Source organism: Plasmodium brasilianum, chromosome 11 (assembly GCF_023973825.1).
Source record: "Plasmodium brasilianum strain Bolivian I chromosome 11, whole genome shotgun sequence".
Taxonomy (NCBI): domain Eukaryota; phylum Apicomplexa; class Aconoidasida; order Haemosporida; family Plasmodiidae; genus Plasmodium; species Plasmodium brasilianum.
This window is the reverse complement of record NC_090124.1, coordinates 1,117,529-1,134,690: the sequence shown is the minus strand read 5'-3', so window position 1 is coordinate 1,134,690 and position 17,162 is coordinate 1,117,529. Positions and strand designations below refer to the sequence as shown.

General features: G+C 24.3%; 5 protein-coding genes across 5 annotated transcripts; 3 read left to right on the top strand and 2 right to left on the bottom strand.

The window, feature by feature from the left end:
• Positions 1-196: 196 nt before the first annotated feature.
• MKS88_003707 (uncharacterized protein) lies at positions 197-631 on the bottom strand (the record flags this gene model as incomplete). The annotated part of the gene is made up of 1 exon (XM_067216823.1): positions 197-631. The coding sequence occupies one exon, from the start codon at positions 629-631 to the stop codon at positions 197-199; it is 435 nt and encodes a 144-aa protein (XP_067072519.1).
• Positions 632-1,684: 1,053 nt separating this feature from the next.
• MKS88_003706 (ATPase) lies at positions 1,685-2,794 on the top strand (the record flags this gene model as incomplete). Its single annotated transcript, XM_067216822.1, has 1 exon — positions 1,685-2,794. The coding sequence occupies one exon, from the start codon at positions 1,685-1,687 to the stop codon at positions 2,792-2,794; it is 1,110 nt and encodes a 369-aa protein (XP_067072518.1).
• Positions 2,795-6,144: 3,350 nt separating this feature from the next.
• MKS88_003705 (pyruvate kinase) lies at positions 6,145-9,154 on the top strand (the record flags this gene model as incomplete). Its single annotated transcript, XM_067216821.1, has 3 exons — positions 6,145-6,331; positions 7,115-7,832; positions 8,521-9,154. 3 exons carry the CDS (start codon positions 6,145-6,147, stop codon positions 9,152-9,154), a joined length of 1,539 nt encoding a protein of 512 aa, XP_067072517.1.
• Positions 9,155-11,121: 1,967 nt separating this feature from the next.
• Positions 11,122-12,195, top strand: MKS88_003704 (ribosomal protein L46; the record flags this gene model as incomplete). Its single annotated transcript, XM_067216819.1, has 1 exon — positions 11,122-12,195. One exon carries the CDS (start codon positions 11,122-11,124, stop codon positions 12,193-12,195), a length of 1,074 nt encoding a protein of 357 aa, XP_067072516.1.
• A 511-nt stretch (positions 12,196-12,706) lies between these two features.
• Positions 12,707-13,048, bottom strand: MKS88_003703 (uncharacterized protein; the record flags this gene model as incomplete). Its single annotated transcript, XM_067216818.1, has 1 exon — positions 12,707-13,048. The coding sequence occupies one exon, from the start codon at positions 13,046-13,048 to the stop codon at positions 12,707-12,709; it is 342 nt and encodes a 113-aa protein (XP_067072515.1).
• Between the last annotated feature and the right edge of the window lie 4,114 nt (positions 13,049-17,162).

Below are 17,162 nucleotides of genomic sequence, written 5' to 3'. Positions count from 1 at the left end.
ACACGTGGACAACTAAAAGTTTTAACATTATGTACTCGTTTAACGTTTGAAAAAAAAAAAAAAAAAAAAAAAAATACTAATTAAATAAAAGTAGTATAATATTAAAAAGAAATAAATGTTTTGATAAAATAGATATGTTCAATATACACACGTATATGCAGTACATATATGTACGTGAAGAAAACATAACATCATGTTATGAAAAATAATTTTTTAAATACTCTGGTGTATCAATTCCGTTATACTGTTTCAACAAAACAAATAAGGAAGGGGAGAAATGTATGTTCATTTTTTGTAAGTAATGTAATATTTCTTTATTTTTTTCACTGTGCATATGCTCACTCAAATTCTTTATATTGTTCCATTTTTCAATATATAATGTTTCTACAAAATAATTTTTTTCCTTTAAATATATATTGTAATTATTAAAACCTTTACTTAATTCTAGTTGGTCAAAGCAGTACTTAAGTTCGTTAGAAGTATTCTTTACATAATCATCTTTACTACATATAAATTTATTTAATAATATTCCATTGGTCGAATTTACGTTGTTAACTAAGCAAATCACTATATCTCTTAAAACCCATCCGCTAACCGAGCCGGAAATACCAAATATAACATACCTGAACATGTTAAGTGAAGTCACACTTTCAGCATTCAACTTTATATACACATATATTTATATACGCATACATATGCAAATACATATGCATATATATATTCATGCAACTCTTTAAGCATTTGTGTATATATATATATATATATATATATATATATATATATATGTATACGTATTATGCCTTCGTTGACGTGTTCTGTGAGCATCTATGTGCAAATACATGTACAATGGACATTACACATGCACATATGTTCACGTATTTAGACCATAAGTATGCGTAAGTATTATGAAAAAACTTGCAAAAAAGTATATGCTAAAAACAAATCATCAAAGTATTATCTGCTATAGGTACTCATAAAACCTCTACAAGCTAATAGCCTGAAATGAAGTTAAGCTCAAAAACTGAATAATGGAGTAAACATATTCTTACGAAAAAAAAGCCCCTTCTACGTTCTTTTTTATTTATTTTTACTCCATATTTTGGGTGTATTTCTTATAATAATTAAAAAAAATATATATTTTTTTTTTTCAAGTTAACTATAGTTAACGTCAATTTATTATGTGAAGTACTTTATAAATAGCCACAAAAAATTAAAAGAATATATATAAAAAAAAAAAAAAAAATTATGTAAGCACACACATATATATATATTTATATAATAGCGACAATGTGGCATATATAAGTATAAACGACAAAAAAATGCAAGCGCTCAAACGAACGAGTGCAGTATATGTGTGTTACTAATTAATATTAAAAAAAAAAAGATAAAAATGGGATAAAGAAAAGGCAAAAAATGGGCCTAAAAACGGCAAAACATTATGGTGCAATAAAACAAAATAACAAATATATCAAAACCAAAAAATACCTATTTAACCATTTAAAATGTTGACACATAAATACGCTAACGTATCTGTAGAAAGTTAATTATAATCTTTTAAAGAGGAAGAAATATTTGAAATTTTTATTATTGAATTTTTGAAAGCTTTGAAATTGAAATGTGATTAGATTCAAAATTGAAATAATAAGAAGTTCAAAAATTAAAAGAAGTTAAACGTAAGGACTTTATGAAATCGTTTGCAGCGAAATACCATTTACAACTATCAAGATACATTTTACACAATAGCAGCATTAGAAACAGAAAAACAAACGTAATAAATACTTTGAAAAAAATTTTATTTACTTATTTCATTTTTAAGTCAAGTATGCAAAAAGTTATAGGGACACATTCAGGACGTTTTCATACGGATGAAATATTAGCAACAGTTATGTTAAAATTTTTACCTGAGTATAAAGACGCTAAAATTATAAGAACCCGTGATCAAGATACATTAGATCAGTGTGATATTGTAGTAGATGTAGGAGGTGTGTATAATCATGAAAAGAAAAGATATGATCATCATCAGAAGGAGTTTAATGACACGCTAGATGAAAAACACACAATACGACTAAGTAGCGCAGGATTAATATATAAACATTATGCTAAAGATGTTTTTAGAAAAGGTTTTAATATTACGGATGAGAGCAAAGTGAACATATTGTATGATAAAATATATACAGCTTTTATCGAATCTGTTGATGCTTTAGATAATGGAATTAATCAATATGAAGGAGTAGCCAAATATCAAATAAATACAACTCTGCAACATCGAGTAAATAGTTTCAATCCAAATTTTTTAGATGATCAAGTTGATGAAAATGAGCGCTTTATGTTAGCATCGAATATTGTTAAAGAAGAATTTACAAGTTTTGTAAATTACTATTCAAATGTATGGTATTTTGCAAAAAGTATGACAATGGAAGCTATTAACAATAGATATAATTTTCACAAATCGGGTAAAGTAATATACCTACAAAAAAATTGTCCATATTATGATCATTTATATGATATAGAAGAAGAATTTAATATAAAAGAGGAAATTTTATTTTGCATTTATAATGACAGGTATGGAAATATTAGATGTGGTGCCATCTCAAAAAAAAATGAAGCCTTTTCCTTAAGAATGCCATTTCCTGCTAGTTTTAGAGGACTGAAAAATTCCGAATTAGAAAAAGTCTCAAATATAAAAGGGTTAACGTTTGTGCATTATTCAGGGTTTACTAGCGGCGGTGAAAGTGTTAAATGCTTAATTCAGTTGGTAGAAGCTACCCTAAGGGAAAATAATATAACTTTTTAATTTTGTTGTAAATGGTATTATAAAGAATACTGTTAAAAATAAGGGGTAGAGGGTATTTTCTTTTTTTCCCTTCTTTTTTTTTTTTTATACCCCCATTTATTGATGACTGTTTAATTCATTATGTATTATAAGGCATGAATAATTGTTTCCTTTCCTTTTGTTCTTTTCGTTTAATTTAATTTGCGCAAATTAAAACATGCATTGAAGAGTTTATATGTACATTTTAATTTTTAATGATTTTTTTGTTTGAGTACGATAAAAATACGTTCCTTCAAAAATTTCAAGTTTTTTATATCATATTGTGTTGTTAGTGCATGTTTATACATGACTCTACACATAAACATATACATGGAACACATATATTAATTTAAAGCCAACGTACTTCGCAATTTTTAATCTAAAAAAAGTAAAATAACAGCTGCTAATAACAGTAAAGCAGTTGATATAGATAAATAACTAAAAGTGTGGGAATATACCTTTCCACGCGTTTAAGCAGTTATTTTGTTTGTCATGTTGAGGTAAAGCAAACGCCCCATTTTACTTTTTAGGAAATATATAACTATATATACTTTTACTTGCTTTAATTTCACTTCATCTCATTTCGGCTTTTTTTTTTTTTTTCAAAAAAAACCTTATGTAATTTTAATATCATAATAATATACTTCCAATAATATACGTGGTACACTTTATAGCATAATTTAATTTTCCTACTCCTCAATTGAAAGCGAAATATATAAAAAAAAACAAGGCCTTTTTCCTACAGAAAAGAAATAAGGCGTACTAAAAAATAAAAAAAGAAAAACATGTAGGCGTAACCTCTTTCCGTAATGTTTTATTCGATTATTTATATTTTTTACTTAACACACGTATCATTAAAAGTATATAAATACCTATACTTGAACACACACTAATTTTAACCTTCCAAAAGGAATATAGTAAATAAAGGATTTCACATTTTAAATAAAAAACTAAAAAAGAAATGAAAAAAAGGGTCAATAGTGGGAAGAAAAAAGGAATAAATTGAAGTTCCATATATTGTGCTATATAATGTGCAAAATAAAATGAAAAGGGTATTTTCTCTTAAAAAGGTAAAAATTTTATTATGTGCATGGTTTTTTAAAATTTATTAAATAAATCTTCATCCCTCCAATGAAGCAAATTCCTTAAGATACGTCATAATTTCTTTCTTCAAACGCTAAGTGAATATTATATATAAATATATATATATATATATATATATATATATATACATATACATGTATAAATTAATATAAAAACAAAGAGCTCCACCTATAGGGGGGAAACAATAAATAATTAATTTATGCTGGCACATATGTAGGCTCCGGAGTATTTTTCATACACCTCTGTGCATCGTAAATTGTTAAAAAAAAGGAAAAAAAAACAAAAAGCGTAAATACTACTTTAAATTAATTTTAAATACAATTTGTGTAAAGATAATTCAGAAGACTACTTAATACAAAATTTAAAAAGAATATGAGTGATAGGAAAAAACATATTTAAGCTAATTAGCTTTATTATTTTAAAAGTTTATATACGAAGCAGAAATTTAGCTCATCCATATTTGAAAAAAAGATTACAAACGCGCACGTAATTAACTTTGTTTAATGCGCTATTTAAATGATTAAAGACATCTTTACATTTATATATATATATATGTATATGTACATATTATACACGTATATAAAATATGCAAGAATTTATATGTACCATTTTCGCAAATTTTACACAATAATTAATTCAAATTTATAAACACGATTTACCCTTAAAACGCTGTACATTTTACGTACGAATGTAAAATAAATTTAACAAAATAACTTAATTACATGAAAATTTTTTATATATTCAAAAAAAATATATTTATAAATTTCTTTCCAATCCGCAATTCTCAATTTATTCCATATGTGAATGACGAAAAATAAATATATCCCCTCTTTTACTGATATCTCACTTTTTAATTTTTTGATATTCTTAAAACCTCGCTTTTATTTGCGTATATTTATGTTGTATTTTTTAAAATTGTTCATGTTTATATAATAACTATGCTGTTTTGATGTTTTTTTCAATTTTTTTTTTTTTTTTAAACTTACGAAATAAGCAAAATGCAGATAATAAATGCACTTAATAGTGCATATGTTACATATTCGTATATGCGTAAATATAAACGTAAATACATACATATAAATACATACATATAAATATATACATATAAATATATACATATAAATATATACATATAAATATATACATATAAATATATACATATAAATATATACATATAAATATATACATATAAATATACATATATAAATATATATAAGTATTCACTTGCTGATTAAGCTATACAAATAATATATATATAGTTATACGAAAAGTATATTTTTAATTTTCGTAGGACTTATAACTTCACATACCCCCTTTAATATGTGTTCATAACATACATGTACTCATAAAAATATATTATTTATTTTATAGTAGAATATAGTAGTATGTGTTATAAAATGCTAATTCTTCAAATAATTTATATCTAATGTTTTTTCTTTTAATAATAAAATAACATATAGTCCCTATTATACTGAGTGAAACATATAGTTTATTTTAAAAAATTTCTAAAATATATAACCACCATCCTACGCATGTAGTGAAAAAAAGTATTCATTGCATTTTGAGATGTATATATATAAATATATATACATACCAACATATATATATGCAATGTATAATTATATATTTATATATACATATTGCATATATACATATTCGAATATATATATATATATAACTTAATATTTATGCCTATCGTTATTTTATAATTTGGTGTTACTGTTTAGATTTTCATTTCACATTTCTGTAATTCTTTTTAATATTTTTATTTTTATTCTTATGCTTTATAAATGCTTTTTTTTTATTTTCTATATGTTTTATTGTAGTTTTATTTGTGCTAAATGGTGTTTATATATATTATCTTAATGCTTGGCTATATCTTATTTTATATTAATTATATTATTAGTTACTCTACATTATTACACTATAATTATACTTTTTTCCTTCATGAGTAGTTGACATATAAATATATTACTTCCTTTCTGAAAACGAAAAAAATAAAGAGAAATCAAAAAAAAAAAAAAAGAATAATTGAATAATTTTATTCAAATATATAAGGAAAAAGAAGAAGTAAAAATTTATCATAGTGCCAATATAAACATTTCAGAATATATTACAGAACTATTTGAACGTATAATTTTTTTTTTTTTTTTTTTCTAATTATTTTTAATCCTTACGTTTTATTCTAATAAAAAATAAAACATTTCAAACTAAAACATTAGAATATAATGAGTTCTTATAAATTTAAAAATTCTTCTTCGAGCGCGAGCTTGCAAAGTGCAGCTAATATAACGCTGAGGCAAATTTTAGAACCGAGTGATAAAGTCAATTTGCGCTCTAAAAAAACGCACATTATTTGTACCCTAGGTCCAGCATGTAAATCCGTGGAAACACTTGTAAAACTTATAGATGCAGGTTCGTTTACGAAAAAAAAGATGAATATAGAAAATAAACTGAATAAATATTATTTTTTTATCTAAATTATATTGTTATTGTTGTTCAGATGTTGGAGTATTATCTTTTGATTTTATATAACCTCAGTGTACATTAGTTTCATATGTTTGTTATTGTGTTTTGTTACGTTGTTTTATTTTTAGTGCTTTGCGTTTTATTTATTTTTGGTTCCTCATGTTTTACCATGTAGTCCATGTTTTAGTATGTTTTGTGTGTTACTGTATATTCTTTTTTGTTTTGCCGTATTGGTAATTGCTTGTTCCTTATGACCTATTCGTTATTACTTATTTGTTATTACATATTTATTATTCCATATTTGTTATTCTATATTTGTAATTCCATATTTGTTATTCCATATTTGTAATTCCATATTTGTTATTCCATATTTGTAATTCCATATTTGTAATTCCATATTTGTTATTCCATATTTGTTATTCCATATTTGTAATTCCATATTTGTTATTCCATATTTGTAATTCCATATTTGTTATTCCATATTTGTAATTCCATATTTGTTATTCCATATTTGTAATTCCATATTTGTTATTCCATATTTGTAATTCCATATTTGTTATTCCATATTTGTTATTCCATATTTGTTATTCCATATTTGTTATTCCATATTTGTTATTCCATATTTGTAATTCCATATTTGTTATGCCATATTATTAATTCCATATTTGTTATTCCTTATTTTATTTTTTTATTTTATTTGATATTTTTCTTTTCTTTCCATCCCTTTAGGAATGGACATATGCCGCTTAAATTTCTCGCACGGAACGCATGATGATCACAGGGAAATGTTTAATAATGTTTTAAAGGCGCAGGAACAAAGACCGAATGTTTTGTTAGGTATGTTGCTAGATACAAAAGGACCCGAGATAAGAACAGGTTTATTAAAAAATAAAGAGGTCACTTTAAAAGAAGGTAGTAAATTAAAGCTAGTTACGGATTATGAGTTTTTGGGTGATGAAACATGTATTGCTTGTTCATACAAAAAATTACCACAGAGTGTAAAAAAAGGTAATATAATATTAATAGCAGATGGATCAGTTAGCTGTAGAGTTTTAGAAACCCATGATGATCATGTAGTAACGGAAGTATTAAATACAGCAACCATAGGAGAGAAAAAAAATATGAACTTGCCAAATGTTAAGGTTGATTTACCAATAATAGGTGAAAAAGATAAAAATGATATTCTTAATTTTGCAATTCCAATGGGATGTAATTTCATAGCTGCTTCTTTTATCCAATCAGCTGAGGATCTTCGTTTGATAAGGAATTTATTAGGACCAAGAGGAAGGCATATAAAAATTATTCCTAAAATAGAAAATATTGAAGGTATTATTAATTTTGATAAAATTTTATTAGAATCAGATGGTATCATGATTGCAAGAGGAGATTTAGGAATGGAAATTTCACCGGAAAAAGTTTTCTTGGCCCAGAAGCTTATGATATCGAAGTAATATTAATGAGCACGAAATGTAGATGTGCGCAAATGTGTGTTATTGCACGTACATATATAAATGCATTCATGCATATATATATATATATGTTATATATTTATGATACTTATCATAAATACATATTTAGTATATGTATCTGTGAAGTATATGTATACTTCTTTAATGTGAAAATTCCTTGTGCCTACATTTTCCTCCTTGCCCTTCCATTTATTTTTCCGCGCTCCTGCAACTTTAGGGCATTACACACATTTGCATCACCAAAAATATAAATTAAAATCACAAATTTATTTTATATTATTAATAGTGATGCATAAAATAATAAAAATGAATTAATATTACGATTACGAGCGTTTTGTTCGAATCTTTTATTTTTTTATCTTATAAGTCAGCTGATTGGTTATATATATGTGAAGTTCATTTTGCTTCATTTATTTTAAAATCATTTAGTGTTAAATTAAGATAACAACGCATGTACATTCTTGTTCTACCGTTTAGCATGCACCTTTTTGTTTATGTATGTGTGTTAGTGGATGTACCTGCATATATTCTTGCACATGTATCAGCATATGTACCTGTGAACTTATAAATATGTATTCTTTCCTTATGTAAATGTACATATCCGTATCACCTTGCGTTTTGAGTATACAATATTTCTCTTCTTCCCTTTTATTTAACAATTTTCAGATGCAACATACAAGGAAAGCCAATTATAACAGCTACTCAAATGCTAGAATCCATGACCAAGAACCCAAGACCTACAAGAGCAGAAGTGACAGATGTGGCTAATGCAGTTTTAGATGGAACTGATTGTGTTATGCTTTCAGGTGAAACAGCTGGTGGTAAATTCCCAGTTGAAGCTGTTACAATTATGTCCAAAATATGCTTAGAAGCTGAAGCATGCATTGATTACAAGTTATTATATCAATCCTTGGTTAACACAATTGATACTCCAATAAGTGTTCAAGAAGCAGTAGCTAGATCAGCAGTAGAAACAGCAGAATCAATTGGCGCTAGTTTAATTATTGCTTTAACAGAAACAGGATACACTGCTAGATTAATAGCCAAATATAAACCAAGCTGTACCATATTAGCTCTTAGTGCTTCCGATTCAACTGTTAGATGTTTAAATGTACACAGAGGAATCACATGTATTAAGGTCGGATCATTCCAAGGAACAGACACAGTCTTGAGGAATGCAATTCAAATTGCCAAAGAAAGAAATTTGGTTGCAGTTGGAGATAACGCAATTTGCATTCATGGAATTAAAGAAGAAGTCGCTGGTAATACTAACTTAATGAAAGTAATTAAGATAGAATAAGCACGCTGTGAATGCGTATATATATATATATATATATATATATGTTTACATGTGTTTGCATATATTACGAAAGTATACATGTAAAAACACAGAAAGGGACAGACCCGTAGTAATAGAAACAGTACTTGCATGAAATAACTGTTAATGCAAAAAATAAGAAATATACCAACGATGTTTAAGTCCAACTTGTTTTATTATGTATATCCTTTTTTTTTTTTGAAAAGAGAGAAAATAGAAAAAAATAAAAATATAATCAACTTTTAAGAGATTGAACATTTATTGAACGCGTAAATAAATATTTAAATTATGAATTAACCATCGAATGAATCCACATTATACTGTAAAGAAGTGTTTTAATAATCATATGTTGATTAAAAAAATAATTGCATTTTATTTTAGTTAATAAAAAAAAAAAAAAGTTAAAAATAAAATATAAATAAAATAAAAAGAAAATATATATAAGATAAAATAAAAAAATATAAAGAATCATAAAAGTGAATACTCGATATGGTTTCATTTTCTCACAATAAAAAAAAATAAGATCGTATTTTTTAATCTGTTTTTTATTAAATTTAACTAGAATGAATTAAACTTTTTTTGAGCAAATTAATCTGTTACACGTTCCGTAGTATGCATATGTATATATATATACACGACAATAGAGGAAAAAAAAAAAAAAAAAATTGTACAAATGTGCAAACAGGTGAAAATATTGAAAAATATAGGATATAGATAAGAAACAGAACAGCAAGAACGGATTTACAACAGGTATATTAACATGCCTTTACGCCTTAAGGTGTATAAACAATTAAGGTTTCACATAAATAATAATGCATGGACAATGGCGAAAACATCATAATAGTAGTAACACCTTAACTAAGTCTGTCGTTTTTGATGCTACTATTATTATTATTATTTTTTTTTTGTTTTTTTTGTTTTATATACTCATTCCTAAGAGACAAAAATGTTTATTGGTTAATGCAAATATAGCGTACATTTTAAAATTGTTCATAACGATTGATATTATATTTAAAATATAATTGATGTGTTCAATTAAATATAATGTGAAATAGCCTAACTGGTTCATAAAAAAAAAAAATTTTTTTTAAATTGCAATATATTGTAAGAATTTTTACATAATTTTTTTTTTAAATTATAATATAAAAGGCCTATCATAAAAAAAAGAAGAAATAAAAATATAATGCAAAGGGGAATACGCATGAAAAAGCCCCTTGAATATGCACAAATTAAATGAAATATTTAAAAAGAGAAAATATTTTATTTTTCTGTAGAGAAATTTTTATATAGTACAAAAATAAAAGTAGATTTCCCCAGTGCTTGGGAGTAATTTTGAAGCTCATGTGTACATAAGTACATAACTTTCAAAATAACGTACTAATATATACTATAGTTGAGGGTATATGTTGTGCAGGTTTTTCTATTTGTTTTCTGTTAAAGGCAAGTTAAAGCGGTAGCAATATATATGGGTATATTACAATCATATTAACAATACATTCCTAATACTCTTTAAATTTGCTTTAAAAGAGTATGTAAGCCCATAGGGGGAAGGCATAAATGTAAACAACGTGGGCTTGTGTGTATGTATTATATATCTAAAAAACGTGTAATTTATTTTATAATGGCATTTATATAAATGTGAAGGAACGTAATTGTAAACTAATATCTGCTAATTGAAAGGGAAGTTCACATTTGTTGGATGTTATATATAACATGTAAAGTGTTCAAAGTTTTTTTGACAAAAAGTACATATGTATGTGTATATATGTACATTTAATTAGGGACGTGAAAACGTCGTAGGTATCTATCGGTGTTTCCGTTCTAAATGAGTATATATATATATATATATATATATATATATATATATATATATAATATATATAATATACATATATATGTGTGTATAAAAAGCGATCGAACACAATACGCCAAAGTGGAACTACTCCAAAATGATAAGCAGATTCATGGAAAAAGGCGTATTGGGGGAAATTTTACTGAAAAGTTATATTCCCATATGGAACAAAAAATTATGTGTTTTTTTTAATAAGAAGAAAAATATAACTTACCAAAATGATTTAAAAAAAAAAAATATTCCTTTAAGAGAAGCTAGTGATACTTCTTCAAGGTTAACCAAAACAAATATTATGGAAGTAAAAGAAATAGTAGTTCATGATAAATATAAAGTACAAGTATCTTTGTGCATTGATAGATTTCCATTAAACTTTGTTGAGGAGGAATTTGAAAAAGACTTTGAAGATTTTAAAGATAAATGGCTTTTAAGAACAAATAATAATTTAGAAGTAAACGAAGAGTTTTTACATATGAAGTATAATTTAAGTTCATTTCATGATAAAATAAATGAAGATAATACTGAAGAGAATAACATAGAAAATAATAAAAAGTATGAAAAAAAAGATATAAAACTGGAAAAGGAACATAATAAAGATGAGGAGAAAAAAGCTGAAAAAGAAGACTTGGAAAATTTATTTTCCATAGAAGGAATACAAAATATTTTGATAGAAAAAGAAAAGAAAAAAACAAAACAAAAAGATGTTTCAGATAACATAAATGAAAAAATTAAAAAGAAAGAAGATAATAATACAAATGAATATTACTATAGAGATATTAAAAGAAAACCAAATAATTTTTTATATTTAATAGTTAAATATAAAAAGACAAATAAATGGATGTTTCCTGTGATAGATTTTAAAAAAAAGTTAACAATTAGACAAAATTTGCAATATTTATGTTCAGAACATTTAAAGTGCGAAATGCCATGTTTCATTGGTTATTGTCCTTGCACTTTTGACAAAAGGAAATTTAAATTTCCTATTCTCCATAACGAAATTATCGGAAGGAAAATTTTTTATTATAGAGCTCATTATATAAATAATGATATTAATTTAGACATATCACAAAATGAGTATATAAATGACTTTGCTTGGATGTCTCGTTCAGAATTAAAAAACTTCCTGTCTGTGAACAAATATCACGTAATAAAAGACGCAATACCGTTAACATGATGTTTGTTGGAGGGAGAAATATATGCATTCATGGGTAGTTACCTAAGCGTGTACATATATAGGTTAGTATGAACACATATGTGTACATATATGCACGTTTAGTTAACTATACATGAGTCCATTTATTTGTACACAAGGGAAAGAACATAAAAGAAAAGAATTATATTCTTGCAAATTTTATTTATTATGCATTTATTTGTACTGAGAATCTACAGCTTTTCAATTATGCATAGAGGTGCAATTACTTCAATCATTTTTTTGTTGGACTTTTTAATAAGTTTTTAAGTTATATGCACACATATTAAGTTTATGAATACACATTTGTATATGAGCGCGAAATGGTAAAAAAAGGGGAGCACATGGTATTATTTATATAAATATATATATGTTTACTGTAATACACGTACTATATATGCAGGCACATATACAAACATAGACAGACAAATATGACACAAAATAAAGCTTCTCTTATTTGTGCTACAAAAATATGGATTTTTTGTTATGTTTTTTATTAACTGTTCCTATTAAAATTTACCCTCGTCATCTCCTTTTTAATTTGATCTTTTATTGCGTTACTCTCTGTAGAAGTAGCACTGGGGTCATATTTCACATCACAATCATTGTCAAGATTTGTATTTTTACCTTCATTTTCATCATATAATTTTTTAAAATATTCCTTCGACCATTCGTATATTTTTTTTTTTATTACATACTCATTTTCGTCATTCTTAGCTGGATTATGCAATATTATACTTTTTGCATAAGCAACTAATAAGTCATTTATTTTTTCAGAAATGTTTATTTCCTCTGATAAGTTAAGGGCTTCCGTTTGGCATTCTATTTCTCGCTCCATTTAATTAAAATAAAATAAAAAATGTGATATAATGAAGATTGAGATATAAGGGGAAAAAGTAAAGTTATTTAAACATATTTGTTGTAGGGTTATAAGACAAGACGATATTTATACGCCCTTTGCATTCGTCTCCTTATTTTTTCTTATTCTATAAAATATTTGAATATACAAGAAATAATATACATGATAACATTCGTTACTTTTTTATAAACTTTTCAGTTATAAATATATGAGTTATATTCGTAAAAAGGTGATATATAATATTATGGGAACTCTATAGTATCTCTAAAATACATATATATTTATATACATGTATATTTTTATATAACGTATATATATACATACGTATGTATATATATAGGTTTGTACTTTTACGCATGTATGTATATTTTTTTTTCTTATTAATTCATGAAAGTGCTATATTTGAAAAAACTAAATTGTGAACAACTGTCTTTTCTTTTTTAAAGTTTGAGAAAATTTATTTTGGCTAGCTCTTTTATTTATCCCTTTAAATTTTAGTGATATCGTTAGTTTATGAATTTAATCAAATGATGTTATTTTTATTCTGTCATTCAGAGAGCTATTAGTAAATTAAAAAAAAAAAAAAAAAAAAAAAGCATAAATACAAATTGAAAGACAAAGACAAAGTCAAAGTTAATGAAGCGCCTGTGAATGTGCAAGCTTGCATGCGTAAGGTCCTTTGAAGGAAAAATAAAAAGATTTGAAGGTGGAAGTTTTAAATTTCATTTTTTATTCCTTATAATATCATTACTTTCTTTTTTTTCTTGTTTATTATTCCTTATTATATTATTATTTCTTTTTTTTCTCATTGAAGTTTTATTATTTTCAGTCATTGAAAATTTAAATTCTAAAAGAAAATACATATTAAATGCACATCTTCATATGGAAATATTTTACACGCGTTTAATTATCATAAATTTATTTAAAAATTAGTTGATAACGCAAGCTACAGAATAAAAAAGGAAAAGATATTTTTCTTTATAAATGTCATAGGTGACTGTATTTTGAACTTTGTCGAATTAGACGTTTTTCTTTTTCCATTTCTTTGCATATTTATTACATCTTCATTTCTTTACTTTTTTTATTACTTCATTATTATTTCGTTTTTATATTTCACTTTCCAAAACACTCCTTAACATCAGTAAATACAAAAAACGAAAAAATTTCCTCTCGTATGGACAATTTTAATTTCAACTTATGCTGGCCATTCGGCTACAAAATTCATCTTTTTGCATTATAATGAGTTCTTAAATAATTCAATTTAAAACAAAAATAAAATAAATAAATAAATAAATAAATAAATAAACAAATAAATAAATAAATAAATACATAAATACATAAATACATATATATATATATATATACAAACCAATTGGCGTGCTTATATAAACACATTTATATTAACTTCATTTCTTTTGACTAAAAAAAAAAAAATTATCCACAAATTGGACATCGCAGTGTTTACAATTATATTAATTTTTTTTTCCCTTTTTTTTCTTTTCTGTTCATTAATCAATGTATATTGTAAATTAATAATAATCTATGTTCACTTATAACAGTTACATTGTTTATTTGTTGTGAATGTAAAAAAATGGTGGGATGCAACACGGTTAAAAAATATAACAAATAACGCAAATAAAATTGGCATTAAAACAGTAAAAAATTTTGTGAATATATATATATATATTTACACATTTGTATATGCAAATACTTACGTTAATATAAAAAACTGTACGAAAGCGAGTAAATGCGCAAAATGTAACAGCGGACTTTTTTTTATTTTTACCTTTTGTTTTTTTACGAAAGTATATATATTAATATATAATTACATAAGCGGTTTATACCATGCATAGCATTTTTAATTCCCCGCGTTTTGACATAAAACACAGTCATCGAAGATAAAATTTTTTTTTTATTTTTCATTTGTCATTATTTAAAATATATGCGAAATGTTAGCAACAAATTATTTCACTCTTCCTGTTAATCAGAAAAGTATATATGTATATATATACATATATATGCATATAATATATATGAATGTACATATATATTATATTAACATCCAGCTGGTTTGCAGTACCCACAATTTTGTTTAATTACAACATATAAATAGCACAATTTTTTTACAGAGAAAAAACATCAAAATGTGTGTTAAAAATCAGGTGTAATTATATAATTATGTACATTTTACTTTGCAACATAAATGTTATAAAATAAAAAAGAATGATGTTAAAATAACATTTTTCAAAGGTTAATCTTGCGATGTGATATTCGATCTGCCGTTACATATGTTTATGCATATATGTACATATATTTGCGTTCACAGTTAGACATCTATGTGTTACATTTTTTTTTTTGTTATGTTTTAAAAGACACCTTTCTACTTTTTTTTTTTCTTTTTTTTTGCGTACAACTTATATGTAACAATTTCACATATGTTCGCTTAAATAATCTTCTGTTTGCTAAAAGTTGATGGAATATATTAATATTTTGAGATGAACTAAAAAAAGATATGTTCGCTTGCTTTTTTTTTTTTTTTTCTTTTATTTTTATATAATTATTTAATATTTATAACAAATACATTCACACTTATATGTTGAAGTGTGTATTAAGCCGTATATTCTTATTGCACATTTTACTGGTATTTTATTTTACATTATATTTTGAAAGGATGGAAAAAAATTAATGGTTAAATAAAGAAAAGGCAATCTTTTTTTTTTTTTTTTTTTCTTCTGTTTTTGCCCATTTAAATTACTTGGATTTTGTGATAAGCATAAGCATGTTCTTTTGTTCTTTTTTTTGTTTTTTTTAAATAAATAAAAGACAAAATATAAAACAATAATTTACAAAAACTCTTGATTAATTGTGTTTTCGTAATTAATGAACAAGATCTTTTTATAAACTTATAAAAAAAATATAGAAGCACGTATGCATATATGTATATATATATATATATATATATATATTAATAAGGAAAAAATATATACGACGTGGAAAATAATAAAACATAATTTTTTATACAGTAATATATATTAAATATATACAAGATATATAATGCTATATATGTAATGTATTTACTTATCATTAATTCAAAATGTTAATCATGATCTAAAAAACATTGCATATAAAATATTACTTCTTTTTTTTTATATTTCAATTTTGTTTATAAATTTTTTTTTTTTTTTTCATAAAATAATCTCAAATAAATTTTCTTCTGAGCTTGTACAAAATAAATACAAATTCAAAAAAAAAAAAAAAATTGTAAATTTTAGATAACGCTGAATTCATATAGATCTTTTTTTTTTCTTTTTTGTTTTTATACTTTTTACTATCATTATCACTATTACAATTATTATTAGTGTATCTTATGTTTGCGTAAATTACATATTCCTCTGTTGTTATTTTATGTGTTTTGTGCATTTAATGTATTGTTTTTAAAATGTTTTTTATTTTAAATTAATAAAAAAAAAAAAAAAAAAACTGCGTTAAAATTATATATAAAATATAAGCAAAACAGGTATATACATTGTATATATACATTAATATATATATATATATATATATTATATATATATATATAATAACCACATAAAGCAAAATTAAGAGGCTTGTTAAATGAAAGACATGTATTTATAAACACTTGCTACATTACTATCATTTATGTTACTACATAAGCCATGTAATACAAACATATTTATTTTAATTACATATTATAAAACTTTATGAAGCCACATTATATCAACATATTTTAACAATTTTATAAATATAATACAGAATTATCTCGTTTCCTCTGTTGCTCGTATGTATTTTCAGTGAAGTGGTTTTTTTCTGCTTAATTATTATGAGTATACATATATTGTTTATTTAAATTATTTCACTTCATGACGTTGTTAATTTTTTTTTTTTTTTCGCTTCACGTTTTTCCATAGTATATGTTTTTATATAATTATTTATAGAACACGTTTTCTTATTTTTTTTAAAGAAAAAAAAATAGAGATAAAACACTAGGCATAATATGTAAAACATTCTATTTACTATAGTGACTAATTACTAATTTGTATTTGTTTTAATGTGGCATATATTTAATTTATTA